General features: G+C 43.5%; 1 protein-coding gene across 2 annotated transcripts; it reads left to right on the forward strand.

The window, feature by feature from the left end:
* The first annotated feature begins 2,075 nt into the window (after window positions 1-2,075).
* Window positions 2,076-7,401, forward strand: CD1D (CD1d molecule). Of its 2 annotated transcripts, none has more exons than XM_070497634.1 (6): window positions 2,076-2,293; window positions 2,609-2,875; window positions 3,177-3,455; window positions 3,992-4,270; window positions 5,033-5,132; window positions 5,234-5,954. In XM_070497634.1, the coding sequence occupies exons 1-6, from the start codon at window positions 2,170-2,172 to the stop codon at window positions 5,253-5,255; spliced, it is 1,071 nt and encodes a 356-aa protein (XP_070353735.1). In that variant the 5' UTR covers window positions 2,076-2,169; the 3' UTR covers window positions 5,256-5,954. The 2 variants fall into 2 exon arrangements, with proteins under 2 accessions (XP_070353735.1, XP_014692359.3); XM_014836873.3 differs by having other exon boundaries at window positions 2,079-2,293; window positions 5,036-5,132; window positions 5,234-7,401.
* The last annotated feature ends 8,087 nt before the right edge of the window (window positions 7,402-15,488 follow it).

Raw genomic sequence — 15,488 nt, forward strand, 5'->3', positions numbered from 1 at the left:
CTATCCTCACAGCTTCCCTGCTCTCCAGGGCTCTGCCCACTGTTTAGGTGATTTTGCATTCTAATTTAATCACTTAACTTCTTATTTGTAGCAAAAATAATTTTTCTATGTTATCTTGAACTGTTTTGGGGCAACATTAAGCATAATAAGATAGACTGCATATCTTATAAGAGATGGGACATCTCCAAGATCCCAGCCTAGAGGGAAGCATATTCTCTCTAAAGGTCTTAGTATAGCTAAGTGTGGGAGGATGGCAGCATTAATGTTGGCAGAACGGGAAGAACCAGAGGAAGGAGAAATGGTCCTTGAATTCTGGCTGTTCTCCATGGATTGAGGAGAGGACATGGAGGGAGACAGACATATGAACATTTCTATAATTACAAGCTCTGACATGTGCTGGGAGGAAAGGTTTACAAAGCTATCTGGTGACAAGGAGAGGATGTGGCTGACCGAGTTCCACCTTTGTTCACACAGCTGGGAGGTCTGAAAAGACTCCCCTGAGAAAGTGACCTTTGACCCGAGATCTGAGTAGGAAATAACCAAGCATGGGAAGGGGATGAGGAGAGGAGAGGGCCAAGAGCTTTCTAAGCAAGGAGAACTGTTGGTGCAAAGACCTGGAACAGGAAGAGGCTTTGTGTATTAGAAGAAGTGAAAGCATATCAGCTGGGCTAAAGAACTGAGCAAGTGGACTAGGGTGAGAGATGATGTTAGAAGGTAGACCAAGGTCAGACTATGCATAATCTTGTAGGTCACGCCAGTGACTGTGGTCTCTATCCTAAGAAAGCTGTTTCAGGAGATCAGGCACAAGGTTAGGGTGGTGGTGGAGGTGGAGAAGAGGACACCAAAGAGGTAAAATCGAGAAGAGTTTATGGATGGAGAGGATAAAAGGAGTAAGGGAGATGGAGGTACCAGGATGCTGCCTCGCCAAAGTGGGGGCCTTTCCTCATGGTTATCTGAGGTTCTGACCACTCTGTCTCCTCGCTCTTATTTTCATATTTTATTTCAGTGTGAGAAGTGGGGAGCTGGCTGTCAAGGCACACAATGTAATCTTGTCTCTGTTTTTTAACACTGAGGCTCATATTCAGAGAGTGAATGAATGAGAAGCCAGAGGAGAAAGCGAGCAGGCAGAAAGGCCAGGCAGAAGGAAAGAAGAGGAGAGTCCAGGAATGCTCCTCCTAAAAGAGTCAGGGAAGACAGAGAAGAAGGAAGAATGGGGAGCTGGGGGGCTGGGCCAGCAGAAGGGGAGGAGGAGAGCAGGGACAAGACATGAGGAAAGAGGGGCTGGGAACCCTGAGATGGAAGAATCTTTGGATATTAAAGCCCTAAAGAATCATAGTCAACACAGTCCAATCCTCTCAATGTGCAACTGAGAAAATTTTAACGTTTTTATTTTATTATAAATGTGATACTTGCACTAGTAGAAATTTTGGAAGACATAAAAAGGTAGAGCAATGGGGCCAGCCCGGTGGCGCAGCGGTTAAGTGCGCATGTTCTGCTTCGGTGGCCTGGGGTTCACCGGTTTGAATCCCAGGTGGCGACATGGCACCGCTTGGCACACCATGCTGTGGTAGGTGTCCCACATATAAAGTAGAGGAAGATGGGCAAGGATGTGAGCTCAGGGCCAATCTTCCTCAGCGACAAGAGGAGGATTGGCAGCAGTTAGCTCAGGGCTAATCTTCCTCAAAAAAGAAAAAAAAATGTAAAGCAAGTTAAAATCACCCATACTCTTTCTGCCTAGAGACATCCACTGCTAAGGCATCGAATTTCCTTCTACTTTTTTTTCTTTGCATTTTTAACCTGGTCGAAGTTATACCATAGATACGACTTTATGTCCTGCTTTTAAAACTTAAATAATAGTTGTAAAGCTTCCCATGCGCTATGTCAAACTCTTCAATAAACAGGAGTTTAGACAAGCCAGTTGTGAGAAATACTGGAGTGGCGGTGTCAGGACTCCTTGGACCCCAATGAAGCCTCTTTGCAACTTAAATAGCGAACAGCGAGGCAGACCATCTGACAGATGAATAAGGGCTCCTTCAAGTGGACTGGAAGCAAACCCGGAACAAGCCAGAGTGGGAGTCCTGCCTGTGTCTGCGCTTCGGAAAGGGCCACCAACCGGGTCAAAAGTGCGCTGTTGAGAGACATGCGTTGAGGAGGCGGGGATGGCAGGGGATGGAGGAAATCGCAGGTCCGAGTCCAGCGCTCCCAGCTCGGCGAGGCTCCACACCCAGCGACATGAGGTGCCTGCTGTTTCTGCTGCTCTGGGGGCTCCCTCAGATTCGGAGAACTTCTGAGGGTGAGTGCAACGAGGGCGCCTGGGTCCGCGCCAGGGAAAGAGAGCTGGGCAGGGAAAGGAGGCGACGCTTGATGGCGGCAGGCAGAGACCAATCCATCTCGGAAACTCGGGAGCCGCGCGAGCTCGCGGGCGTGATCCAGCCCGAGAACCCGCTGCTCCCGCCTCCGGTCTCCGCCTCGGGGAAGGGGGGTGCAGCTCAGAGCTATCCTCCTTCCCAAGCCCATCTGATTTTGTTTGTTTTCTTTCTTCCCTCTCGTTACGCTCTCTGCTCTCTCGGCCACTCGATGCACTCCTCCAATCTCCATTCTCTCCTAGTCCCGCAAAGGAATTTCCCCTTCCGCTGCCTCCAGATCTCATCCTTCCTCAACCGCAGCTGGGCGCGCACCGACGGCTTGGCGTGGCTCGGGGAGCTGCAGCCCTACGTGTGGAAGAACGACTCGGACACTATCCGCTTCCTAAAGCCCTGGTCCCAGGGCACATTCAGCGACCAGCAATGGGAGGAGTTGCAGCATCTATTTCGGGTTTATCGAAGCAGCGTCACCAGGGACATACAGGAATTCGCCAAAATGCTGCACACAGCCTGTGAGCTGGGGAATGGGATCCTGGGCAACTATCCAAGGGAAGCCAGTGGACACAGAAGCCCAGCTGGGAGACTCTGACCCCACCTGATAAGATCTTTACTCTCTCCACCCTCTTCTTATTTCCACTTCTGCCTGAGACCTCCCAGCCTCTGACTCCTCAAAATATTCCTTGATCCTCCTGCCCCAGGTCATCCACTCTAATTCCCATTAACTCTGGATCCCCAGTATAACCCTCACACCAGTTTCTGCTCCTTGATCCCTTCCAATCAATACGCTTCTTTGCTCTCCATTCCTCCCTTCAGATCCCTTGGAGGTCCAGGTGTTTGCTGGATGTGAAGTGCACCCTGGGAACACCTCAGAAAGCTTCTTATATGTAGCATTTCAAGGAAGAGATATCCTGAGTTTCCAAGGAACTTCTTGGGTGCCAGCCCCAGATACCCCACAGTGGGTCGCGAGAGTCATCGAAGTGCTCAATGACGACCAAGGGACCAGCGAAATGGTGCAGTCGCTCCTTAATGACACCTGCCCCCAATTTGTCAGAGGCCTCCTGGAGACAGGGAAGTCAGAACTGGACAGGCAAGGTGAGCCTGCCCCTCTCACCCCCTGCCCTCCACTGCTGGGCTCCGTCTGGATTTTTCCATTCCAGGGTTCACTTCCCTTTGAGCACTGGGGGAAGAGAAAGCAGGGGATGGATAAGGCATAAGGGTATTTATTCATTTCACAGGCATTACCTGAGCACTCCTTGGGTTCCATAAATTGAATTAAATAAACCCTGGGGGTCAAGCAGCATCTTTGCTTGAGGGGAAGGATGAGAAGACAGATGAACAATTGAAGCGATGTTAAGGATGAGAAGACAGATGAACAATTGAAGCGATGTTTGAAACATGCTCCACGTGTTACAGCTTAAGACAGGGTGCTTAGGCATACAGAACAGCGGCATTTACAGGAGACAGGATCAGGGAAGGCTTTCCTGGAGAAGCTAACACAAACAGAGTGATGTTATGAGAGACTTCATCTCCAGAGGAGGAAATGTGGGACCTGGGAGTCTGCTGTGAGGTCTGGAGCCTCTAATGCAGAGTCCTCATTTTAAGATCCCCCGTTCCCCTGTTGGATACAGTGAAGCCTGAGGCCTGGCTGTCCAGTGGCCCTGCTCCTGGGCCTGGCCGTCTGCTGCTGGTGTGCCATGTCTCAGGATTCTACCCAAAGCCTGTGTGGGTGATGTGGATGCGGGGTGAGCAGGAAGAGCCGAGCACTCAACAAGGTGACATCCTGCCCAATGCTGATGAGACATGGTATCTCCGTGTAACCCTGGATGTAGCAGCCAGGGAGGCGGCCGGCCTGACATGCCGAGTGAGGCACAGCAGTCTAGGAGGCGAGGACATCATCCTCTACTGGGGTGAGAAAGAACTGGGGCCCAGCTGCAAATGGGAGGAGATGGCCCTCAAGCATAGAGGGAGGGACTGGGGAAGGGGTGGGACTTGACCCACTCAGGACAGAGAGTTTCCAAGGTGAGGCCTCTGACCAGAAGGGATGGAAGGAGGCGATGGCAGATACAGGAAGGACAGGCATAAAGATCAGAGCTCAGAGAGGACTGAGACAGGATGTTTCACGTACAAGAAAGACTTAAAAACTCACAGACCCAGAAGTAGGTGGCAAGTAAAAACTCCCAGGAGGATTCATTCCCCAGGAGCTGGGACTTTTGAAAGGGAGGATAACAAAGGTAGCTGTGGTATATTGAGTGCTTCCTGTGTGTGGGCTGAGCACTCCCGTGCAGCAATTCATCTAATCATCCAACTGCCCTTTGAAGCAGGTACTACTGTTCTCATTTCATAGATGAGGAAATTGAGGCTAAGCTAGGTCAAGTAAACTGCCCAGGGGCTCACTGTTAGAAAGTGGAAGAGCTGGATTTAGACTCAGATCTGTCTAGCTACAATATGATGCCTCTCCCGTATTTGCAGTACTATCATATCCTGAAGTGGACTAATTACTGATACCCAGACCATAGAAAGATGGGGCATCTTAACTTCAAGAGGAATAGAAGTGGGTACTTTAAATGGGGAAGCAAATAAGAAGCACCTGGCACCCTCATGCATGCTTAGACCAGGGGACTTGGAATAGTGACGGATCCTGGACAGAGAGACATTCTGTGTTCCCCCAGCAGAGCAGAGCCGTGCCTCCGCGGGCTTGATCGCCGGGGCAGTACTGGTGTCTCTCCTGATCGCTGGAGGCTTATTAACATGCTGGTTTAAAAAGCGCTCGTAAGTCTCCCCTTTCCATCTCCCCCTTCCCTCAACCTCTCTCCCTGTATCTTCTCCTCTCCCCTTTCCCTCAATGGTCTCTCCCTTTCTGTCTCTCACAGCTCCTATCAAGACATCCTGTGACTGTCCTTGCCACACCTGTCTGTCTGGAACTCACGACCTCAAGTTCCGAGGACGTCAGTGCTCAGGAATTGAGAGTGAAAGAGAGGCACCTTGAAGAAGCAGAGAAGAGTCATAAGGAAGCTATCACATCCTTTTAACATCTTTATCTGAGAGGAGTTAAGTCCTTTCTCAGTATACTACAAGTATAGAAGCCCAAGTGGTTCTGTGAAAACAGAAGTGCGCACTCAGATACCTACCAGGGACAAGCACATAAGGGCTGCGATGCAATGGTGGGTGTGCTCAGTGTTTGAATGATGGAATCTGCAGTGAGCTAGAAAGCACTTGTCCTGTCAGAAGGAAGCGGGTCCAGCTGCTTGTTGTCATGTATAAAGTAAGACCCTGGCTTGGCTGTAACCTACATTTTTCAAGAAAAGTGGAAGTCTGGATTTTTGTGTGAACTTGCCTGATATTAAAATGTTGACTCAAACTTTTATGAAGCCACCTCTGCTGGCTGATGACAACCTAGGGGGGGTCCCAGTTTGTGTCTCTTTTATAAAAAGTTTGTCCTGAATGACATATTGGCAGTTTTAGGACATGGTTTCTATTGTGAATTTGGATATAAAGAAGGATGTTTTCTCTTTCAAAGAAAGTTAGGTTGTAAGAAACAGTGGTGTCTCAAGCTTTTACTTGGAGTAACTTGATTAAAAGTGGAGAAATCATAGCATATGTGTATTATGTAGAAAAAAGCTGCTCTCGGTACGAATATTTCTCTCAAATGGCCAGTCATTTTTTTCAGACTGGAGGAAGACAGTCATGAAGCTATCCACCCCAAACAGGCTCTCCTGCTTATAGCTACTAAATGAGACAATGTTCTCCTGTAGGGAACCCACTTGGGCTGAACCCACTTGGGCGGTGTGAGCTCTAGTGATGGGGGCCCAGCTGTCTGCTCTATTGGTTTAAAGAGAAGAAAGCAGGAAACTTAGAGGGGCATCAGACCTTCCTGATACCAAGAAATGAGAAGGCCGAATTAAAATCATCTGTTATCAGGGAAGTAGTCTCTTGGCGCTCAGGGCCTTTGAAATCCAGAAAAAGGCAGACGAAACTTTTGGAGAGTCTTTGCTTGAAAATATTAGGATTTGGCATCTTCTATGCTGGACTTGCAGATCAAACCTAAGATGTGGGTGAAGATCCTGCTAGATCCTTCTAAATCAGTGGTTCCCAAATTGTGGTCTCCTGACCAGCAGCCTCAGCATCACCTGGGAACTTGCAAATTATTTTGGGCCTCATCTGAGACCTACTGAATGAGCAATCTTGGGCGTGGGGCCCAGTAATGTGTTTTAAGAAGCCCTCAGGTGATTCTGATGTGTCTCTAAAGTTAGAGAACCACTGTTCTCAGGCATTGTGTAATACGATGCAACAAATTTCTTAGAATGCTAAGTGGAAGTATTGGTCTGTGGTTAGTCAGAGAAGGCTTCCTGGAGGGAGGGGAATTTTAAGCAGGACTTAGGCAGTGAGGTGAACCAGCAGGTGCCCTGGATCAGGAGACCAGAGTTCTAGCCTCTGACTCAGTTTCCTTCTGTGCCAAATGGGGATAATGATGTCTGTCTTTTTTTTCTTTTTTTAAAGATTTTATTTTCCTTCTTCTCCCCAAAGCCCTCCAGTGCATAGTTGTATATTTTTCAGTTGTGGGTCCTTCTAGTTGTGGCATGTGGGATGCCGCCTAAGCATTGCTTGATGAGCAGTGCTAGGTCTGCTCCCAGCATCAGCACTGGCGAAACCCTGGGCCACCGAAGCAGAGTATGCAAACTTAACCACTCAGCCACGGGGCCAGCCCCAATAATGTCTGTCTTGGTTATGCTGCAGATTAAATGTCTGTGTCCCCACAAAATTCCTATGTTGAAAACCTAATGCCCAAGATGATGGTGTTATGAGGTGAGGTCTTTCGGAAGTGATTAAGTCATGGGGTCCGAGCTCTCATGAGTGGGATTAGTGCCCTTATAAAAGAGACCCCAAACCCTCTCCACCATGTGAAGACACAGTAAGAAGATGCCGTCTATGAACCAGAAAGTGGACCCTCACCAAACACCAAATCTGCTGGTGTCTTGATCTTGGACTTCCCAGCCTCCAGAACTGTGAGAAATAAATTTCTATTGTTTATGAGCCACTCAATCTATGGTGTTTTGTTTTAGCAAGCAGCCCAAATGGACTAAGACAGATTATCTCACAGACTTGTGGGGAGCAAATGTGGGGCCTGTCAGTCTTTTGGGACCACACTGCCCTCAGGTGATGCTATTCAGTTTAGCTTCCTCAAGCAGTGTCAAGTTTGTGAACCAATTCCACTGGCCTTTCATATTCTCAGGGCATGTGTGTTAAAGTCTCTTCTGAAATCTTTTTGGAAATTCTTCTGCATGAATTTAGAGTATCTCTGGTTCACTTTTAAGTGAGTGATTTATTTTGGAAATGCCTATATCTTCAGGAAAATCTGTCTTTATGTACTCAGTTCAAAACATCTCAGAAAATCTTGAGAATTCATTTTAGAATGTGTTAATATTGTCTTCATGAATATGGTGTTTCTTATTGAGTGCCATGCTGATATATGCTCAGTGATAACGGATGGAATTCCTCTAATTTCTCCTTTAAAGTAGCACAGTATTATGCTTTTTCAGTGGAGGGCCCTGGAGAGACGCTGCCGGAGGAAGGGGATCTCCTGCAGTTTCCAGCTATGGAATGGTGGGTCAGCAGAATGGGTGCAAAAGCATCCTGTGGTGTGCTGCCCCAGCCACATGCCCAGAGCTTATGGACACTTGGTGACCTTGCAGCCTCAGCCTGGCAATAACCTTCTCATGGGCCTCTTGATATGGAAACTGGCGCTCCAAACGATTCCTGCCCCTCCCAGCACCGCATCCCCTCTGCAGACCCTTGCAGAAGTCAGTGTTAGTGGTCGGTAGTAACTGTGGTTAGTCCACCTGTCGCCCAGAGGTTTCCCCTGAGCCCCACTCTCTCTGCAAGCCCCCACCTGAGGTCTGGAGGGTTGCTTCCAGCTTATTCAGTGACTGCAGACCAGCTCTGGCTTGAATGAACCAGAAAAATTCTCTGCCACCCAAGAGGCTAAACTACACCTTCTCCAATGAGGTCTGCATTCCAGCCTTGGGCAGGGGTTGTTAGCCTTCCAAGTTTGTTCTTCCTTGGGTATTCGTCTTCAGCCTTAGAGTTCCATGTAGAGTTTTCTTAGATCTTAGGGTTATTTTCCTATTATAGTTTAATAATTAAACTTCCTCTGTTTAGTTGATTGTGTTATTTCTGTTTCCTGATTGGACTCGCGTGGATACACGTGCCTACTTTTGACTAGACACAGGAATCTGTGGACTTTTCAAAGCTATTACTTGAATTTACTTTTGCTTGTAAGTCTATAATGTGGAATCGATCCACGTGTGGTGTAGCTCTTCCTCCAAGAGCTTAGAATTGATTCTTTGCCAAAACTATCCTCAGGAGTTGTTACCTGTCCCACTGTTAATGCATCTGCTCCTCTCATTCACTGGGGCTTCTGTTGCTTAGGGTGTAATTAAGAGGGGTGCTTTTAATAGTTAAGCCAGGACAGATGTAAACTGGGACTGGCTCACACAAACTTTCTGTTGGTCTATTATTTTCTGTTTGTTCTGTGAAGGGCTCAACCCTGGCTCTTCTGGACTCCTCCTGGGTCTGGCCTCTATTCTCAGGTCACACATATCTTTCCACTCCTGTGTCCCACTTCCCAGACTCTCTTGTCCCTTAGATTTTCCTTTGTCTTCTGTGTTCCTTGTCCTCCCTCACTTTCTGCGTGGTCCTGCTCTGAGATACAGTGATAGAAAAGGCTTTACCCTCTTCAACTTCTTTTACTTAACTCTGGCTGGCTCCTCTCAAGACTTGTATCTTTCTTTTACTGGTTTTACTGAACCATCCCTATGGGGTGCTTCCACATTTTTGTCCCCCGGCTTTGCACCCTGAAGATAGCCATCTTTCCCATTTTTTTGTGAAAACTAGGATTATCCAGTAACGATTCCTTCATCTTTCCTCCTTCGTGGCTCAAAGGGTGGTTTTCTGCTCATGTTCATCTGCAGAGGAAATGTCTATCTCTGCTAAGCCCGACCCTTCCATTTGGGCTTTTCTGGTATAGCTCAGTGTCTCACCATTCACAGTCTCCTAGTCTCCTTGACATTCTAGTGTTCATAGAAAGCCCGTGAAGTTTGAAAAAAAAAGATGCCAACAAAAATCCTATGCTGAGCCCTGTTTCCCTTTTGAGGTACAATAGTGTTTTCCCCCTTTTCTGAAAAACCTCTCCCACATATGATGGGTACACGTGGCTGCTGCTTCCTCACCTGCACCCTCTCCTGCCATCTGGTTTCTGCACCCTTGAGTCTCTCTGCAGCTAATTGTTCCTATCTGTGTTCACACCCTCCTTACCTTTCCCTTAGGCTGTGGCAGGATCTTTTCTTTCTCCAGTTCGTGCTACACAACATTGCTATATTACTCTTCCTAAGCACACATGTCATTTCCTTTCATAAATCTTCCCTGGCTCTCCCTTGCCTGCCTGATAAGGCCAGAATCCTTAGGTGGGCATTTGTAATTATTATACTCCAGTGGTAACCTATCTTCCACTTATTATTCCACAGATGCTCCATTCTTTCCTGTTCACCTCCCTACATGTTGACATCTTACTCTTCAAGATGTAGCTTTAATGAAAACTTCTCTGAGCCATCAAGAACTAATATATTTCTCTCTTGACCATACCTTCCTAAAATTTTTATTAGTGTTTCTCAACACTTTTTAAAATATAATAAACATGATTGAGATATAATTTACATATAAAAATGCTCTTAATTTAAGTGTACAGTTCAATGAATTTTAATGAATATATACACTCATGTAACTACCTTTTTGTCTTCCGAAAAGAAACTTTCCAGTTCTCCCAAAGTCCCTCTTGTCACTCTGTTAACAATGTCCCAACCCCTGGCCTCAGGCAAGCACTGAACTGCTTTCTGTCTATATAGATTAGTTTCACCAATTTAAGAATTTTATATAAATGGAATTGTGCTTGTTTGTCACTTGACATGATGTTGTTGTTGTGTGTATCAGTAGTTCATTCCTTTTCATTTTTGTGTAGTATTTTGTTGTATGGACATACCACAATTATCCATTAACCAGTTGATGCAAATTTGGTTATTTATACTTTTGGGTTGTTAGGAATAAGACTGCTATAATCATTCATGTGCAAGTCTTTTTGTGCACAGATGTTTTTATTTAACTTGGGTAAACCTAAGAGTGGAATTGCTGGGTTGAATAGTAAGCATGTTGAACTTTTTGACCCATGGGTTATTTAAAAATGTGTTGTTTAATTTCAAAATATTTGGAGATTTTCCATATATCTTCTAGTTATTAATTTTTAATTTGATTACCTTGTGGTCAGAAAACATACTCTGTGTGATTTCAATCTTTTAAAATCTACTGAGATTTGTTTTAGGCCTAGCGTGTAGCTGATGTTGGTGAATGTTCCATGTGTGCTTGAGAAGGATGTGTATTCCGCTGTTGTTGGGTGGACTGTCCTATAAATGTCAATTAGGTTGTTAGTTGAGATCGTCCTTCAAATCTTCTATATGCTTGTCTACTTGCTCTGTTACTTGCTGAGATAGAAGAATTGATCTCTTCAACTATAATTCTGGATTTATCTATTTCCCTTTCATTTCTGTCAGTTTTTGCTTCATGTATTTTGAAGTTCTATCATTAGTGCATGCACATTTAAGATTATGATTTCTCGATGAATTGACTCTTTTATCATTATTAAATACCCCTTTTTATTTCTGATATTTCTTATCCAGAAGTCTACTTTATCTGACATTAAAATAGCCACTCTTTCTTTCTTTCTTTTTTTGTTGTTTTAAAGATTGGCACCTGGGCTAACATCTGTTGCCAATCTTCTTTATTTTTTTTCTTCTTCTTTTCCCCAAAGCCCCCAGTACATAGTCGTATATTCTAGTGGTGAGTGCCTTCTGGTTGTGTTATGTGGGACGCCGCCTCAGCATGGCCTGATGAGCAGTGCCATGTCCATTCCCAGGATCTGAACCAGCGAAACCCTGGGCCACTGAAGCGGAGCACATGAACTCAACCTCTCTGCCATGGGGCCGGACCCTCTTGCTTTCTTACTATTGGGATTTGCTTATTATATCTTCTTCCATCTTCTACTTTTAACCCATATGTGTCTTTATTCTTAGAGTGTGTTTTCTGTAAACAGATAATAGTTGGGTTTTGCCTTTTTATCCTATATGACAATTTCTGCTTTTTAATTAGAGTGTTTTGACCATTTACATGCATTAAATTTAACTTTAATGTAATTTTTGGTATGAGTTAAGTCTACTGTCTTGACCTCCATTTTCTATTTGTCCCATCTATTCTTTTTCCTTTTTAGGATTCTATTTCATCTTTGCTAGTGGCTTATTGCATATGCTTCTTTAAAAGTTTTGTTTTTTTAGTGGTTGCTCTAGGATTTATAATATTTTTTTTAATGTATCACAGACTGCCTTTAAATAACATGATACCACTTCACATATACCATAAGAACCATGCACAATATAGTTCCATTTCTGCCCTCCTATTCTTTGTATATTGTTGGCAGACATTTTATTTTTAGTTATGAATTTAACTGTGCAATACATGGTCATTGTTTTTGTTTGCCTTTAAAATAAATTACAAAATAAGAACATTCTTGAATATTTACTGGTGTATTTACCATTTCTAGCACTCTTCATTCTTTTCTGTAGATCCAGTGTTTCATCTAGTGTCTTTCTCCTTCAGCCAGAAGAAATTCCTTTCATATTTCTTTATAATGCAGAAATATTTCTTTATAATTTCTTTATAATGCAGATCGGTTGGCAATAAATTCACCAGCTTTTATTTTCTGAAATAGCCTTTATTTTACCTTCATTTTTGAAAGATATTTGCTGGATATAGCATTCTGGTTTGATAATTTTTTAAGCACCTTAATGATGTTGTTCCACTGCCTTCTGGTTTGCATTGTTGCTGACAAGAGATGTGTGCTTATTCTCATTTCCGCCATATATATGAGGTATCCTATTCTGGTTGCTTTAGAAATGTTTTCTTTATCTTGTTTCTTTCTCTCATTTAGAAACTTGATTTTAATGTGCTCCTGTGTGTGTGTGTGTGTGAGAAATACTTAAGGTTTGTTTAGCTTCTTGAAGTTGGAACTCCAATTGCAGGTATGTTAGACCTCTTGACATTTTAGATGGGTCACTGAGACTCTTTGAACTTTGATCTCTGCCTCCCCAAATTAGTGAGACTGATATGCTCTGCTTGGGTTCTCCCTCCCTGAGATGTGATTTGAAAATTACCTCCAGGTGGACAGGCAGGGGATGATTCTAGGTTTCATTGGAATAGTTACAGATTTCCATTATCAAACCAGATTTGGTGCTGCTAGTACCTTTTATCTTTAATGGCTTGTTTTCAGAATATAGAGCCAACATGGACAACTTCCTTCATCTACTTGGCAGCAATGAAAACCAACTAGAGGCCTTGTTTGTGAAAAAGACATTTTAGGGGTTGGAGGCCTGAAGGTAGTGGTGGGAGTAGGAAGACACGGAGACAAATAATTAAAATAAACACCTCGGTGTCAATATACATTCTAGATAGGGCAATATTAAAGAGCTGTTAGACAAGGTCCGTCAGTGGAAACAAAAGGAGTCAGATAACTCTTACCAAAAACCTCTTCTGCAGAGATAAAAAGAATCCAATTTGCAAATGAAAACAAAAGGCAGAAAAGAAAAAAGTAAACAAAAAAACAAAGCAAAGGACTCTTTAGAACAAGCTGCTAAAGGATCATTGGAATCTCATAAAAATTACGTATTTTTGAAAGTACTTAAATTTTTTGGGAAAAAATCCTATTTTCTCTCATTCATTTCTCTGCAGCAGTTGATACTTTAGTAATACTATGGATTCTTGGCTCTTGCCTGGGGCAGTAGATGCTCTTGGGGTCCCCTTTACTTTTTTTTTATGGAGAAGATAAATACAAACATTTTTGCCTTTTCCTAGTGGGGAAGGGGTCACGTGAGGGTCTCAGTGATTGGTACTCATGGTTCTCATGCTTTTATTGAATTAAGTGACATTGGAGATTGGCCACTAACCTGGGAACTAAGCCATTTTCATTTTGTAAGGTTCGGCTTTTCTTAATGTATTTATTATTTAGTTTTTTTTAATTATTTTAATTATTTTTATTTTTTATTTATTTATTTTTTAAATATTTTATTTTTTTCCTTTTTCTCCACAAAACCCCCCAGTACATAGTTGTATATTCTTCGTTGTGGGTCCTTCTAGTTGTAGCATGTGGGACGCCGCCTCAGCGTGGTTTGATGAGCAGTGCCATGTCTGCGCCCAGGATTCGAACTAACGAAACCCTGGGCCGCCTGCAGTGGAGCGCGCGAACTTAACCACTCAGCCATGGGGCCAGCCCCTATTATTTAGTTTTTGATACATCTTTTGAAAAATCCTGAAGTTATGTAGCTGGATAATATTTTGATATTTTAACATATGGCTTTATTCATTTCCTTGAAATTTTCATTCCCCTTATCCATGTAAGATACTCACATTTCTCTTTGCCCCATGGGAAGAATGTGGCAGGATAGAATACAAATATCTTCCCAGTCATTCTAGATTATTTTTCCAAATGTTTAGTGGAGATAAGATATCAAAGCATAAACAGAAAGTCTTGACAAAACAGGAAACAGGAAAGAGCTTTTCCAGACTAGAACAAGATTTTTCTACTGGGGGCAGAGTTGTTTGTGTGTTCTAAGAGGAGATGGAGCTTGCCCCCTTTTCTCCAGCAGCACCACCAGGGAGGTGGCAAGATCCCAGAGAGAGCGACTATGTGGCTCTACTGGGCAGCAGATGATGAGGTCTTTAACAAGACTCCTATACTCATAATTGTGGCACAGAAATACCAGACAGGACACCAGATCTGAAGAGGCTGTGCAGGAAGTGATGTGGACAGTGTAGCAATAATCTGTGAGGTTTAATGAACGAGCACCAGGGGCTACAGTATTAGTTAGAACTCCAGAGACTAGGGGCAGAAACCAGGAAAAACCAAGGTTATATTTTCTCTACCACAGAGTAGAATGATGCTAGTGTTAGAAATTAGGTTAATTAATAGAAAATAAAGAAAGTGATATTTCTTTCACATTGAATTTATAGTCTAAGATTTACATCTATTACTTGTGGGATTTATGTGGAATTGCTAAGAATTATCTGCCTCCTGGATAAATTATAACTCTTAGCACTGGAGCCAAGGTATTTGGAGACACCTGCTGTGACTGTATTTGAAAATTCATTTGAAGTCTTGAGATGCACTTAGAATTTAATGCTGACTTCTGAAATTCCTGTGGATTATAATGAGCTCAGTTTAAAAGATGACTACAGAATGATCTGTAGTCCATAAGTGGACATATAGTAGCTGGTAGTTGGAAGAAACCGAGAGTAAAACAGCCTTGTTAGAACTTGCTGAGAAGATTAATTTCTTTTAGTTCCAGAAAAATAACTGGAAATGGAGGAAAGTGGAAAATTGCGTATATGGCCTGAATTTCAGATTCTAAACGCCAATAACAGTAACCACAGCTATCATAGCAACATCAGTTTAACATCTTGGTGAAAGAAGGACAGTAGACTGGAGAAATTTCAACTAAAAATTGTGAATCTGACTTTTGGTGGACAATTTTTGACAGATGCAAAATTGAATGTTCTGTTTTGCTTTTCAGACTTTCAAAGTACTCAAACTGGTAAAGGAGAGGCAGGAAATGGAGCTTGTTTCTCACTCCCAGGATCAAGGGGAACCTAACACAGATAATGTAATTAGCGGCATAAGCCTAGACCAGGTGAGCTATACAGAGATGTGACAGTTGAGATATCCTACTGACTTTGCAGCCTTTGGAAACCCAAGCAAAAGCACCCTTCTGTTGGGCCTGAAACCCAACTTCTAAGGCAAAGGGACCCTGTGCCTCCTACACATGTGAAAAGAAGAGTTAAATTTAGCTCTTTTCAGAGATGATATAACTGTGTAGAAACCCAAGCAACCGTATTTGAAAAAACAGAACACTTGAATTTGACAGGGAATTTTGACATGTAGAAAAGATAAATATATGAAAACTATTCTATTAGCAGTAACAAACTAGAAATGGAAATGGGAGTAAATAGTCCACTCAAAAAAGTGACAAAAACATA

Source organism: Equus asinus, chromosome 25, assembly GCF_041296235.1.
Source record: "Equus asinus isolate D_3611 breed Donkey chromosome 25, EquAss-T2T_v2, whole genome shotgun sequence".
NCBI classification, from domain to species: Eukaryota; Metazoa; Chordata; class Mammalia; order Perissodactyla; family Equidae; genus Equus; species Equus asinus.

What these genes read in the sequence shown, in the direction of transcription:
- CD1D (XM_070497634.1), top strand. Translation starts at nt 2,170, where the DNA reads ATGGAGGAAATCGCAGGTCCGAGTCCAGCGCTCCCAGCTCGGCGAGGC. An exon ending in GATTCGGAGAACTTCTGAGG is followed by an intron (nt 2,294 to 2,608) that starts GTGAGTGCAACG and finishes ATTCTCTCCTAG; the next exon opens with TCCCGCAAAGGAATTTCCCC. An exon ending in GGACATCATCCTCTACTGGG is followed by an intron (nt 4,271 to 5,032) that starts GTGAGAAAGAAC and finishes GTGTTCCCCCAG; the next exon opens with CAGAGCAGAGCCGTGCCTCC.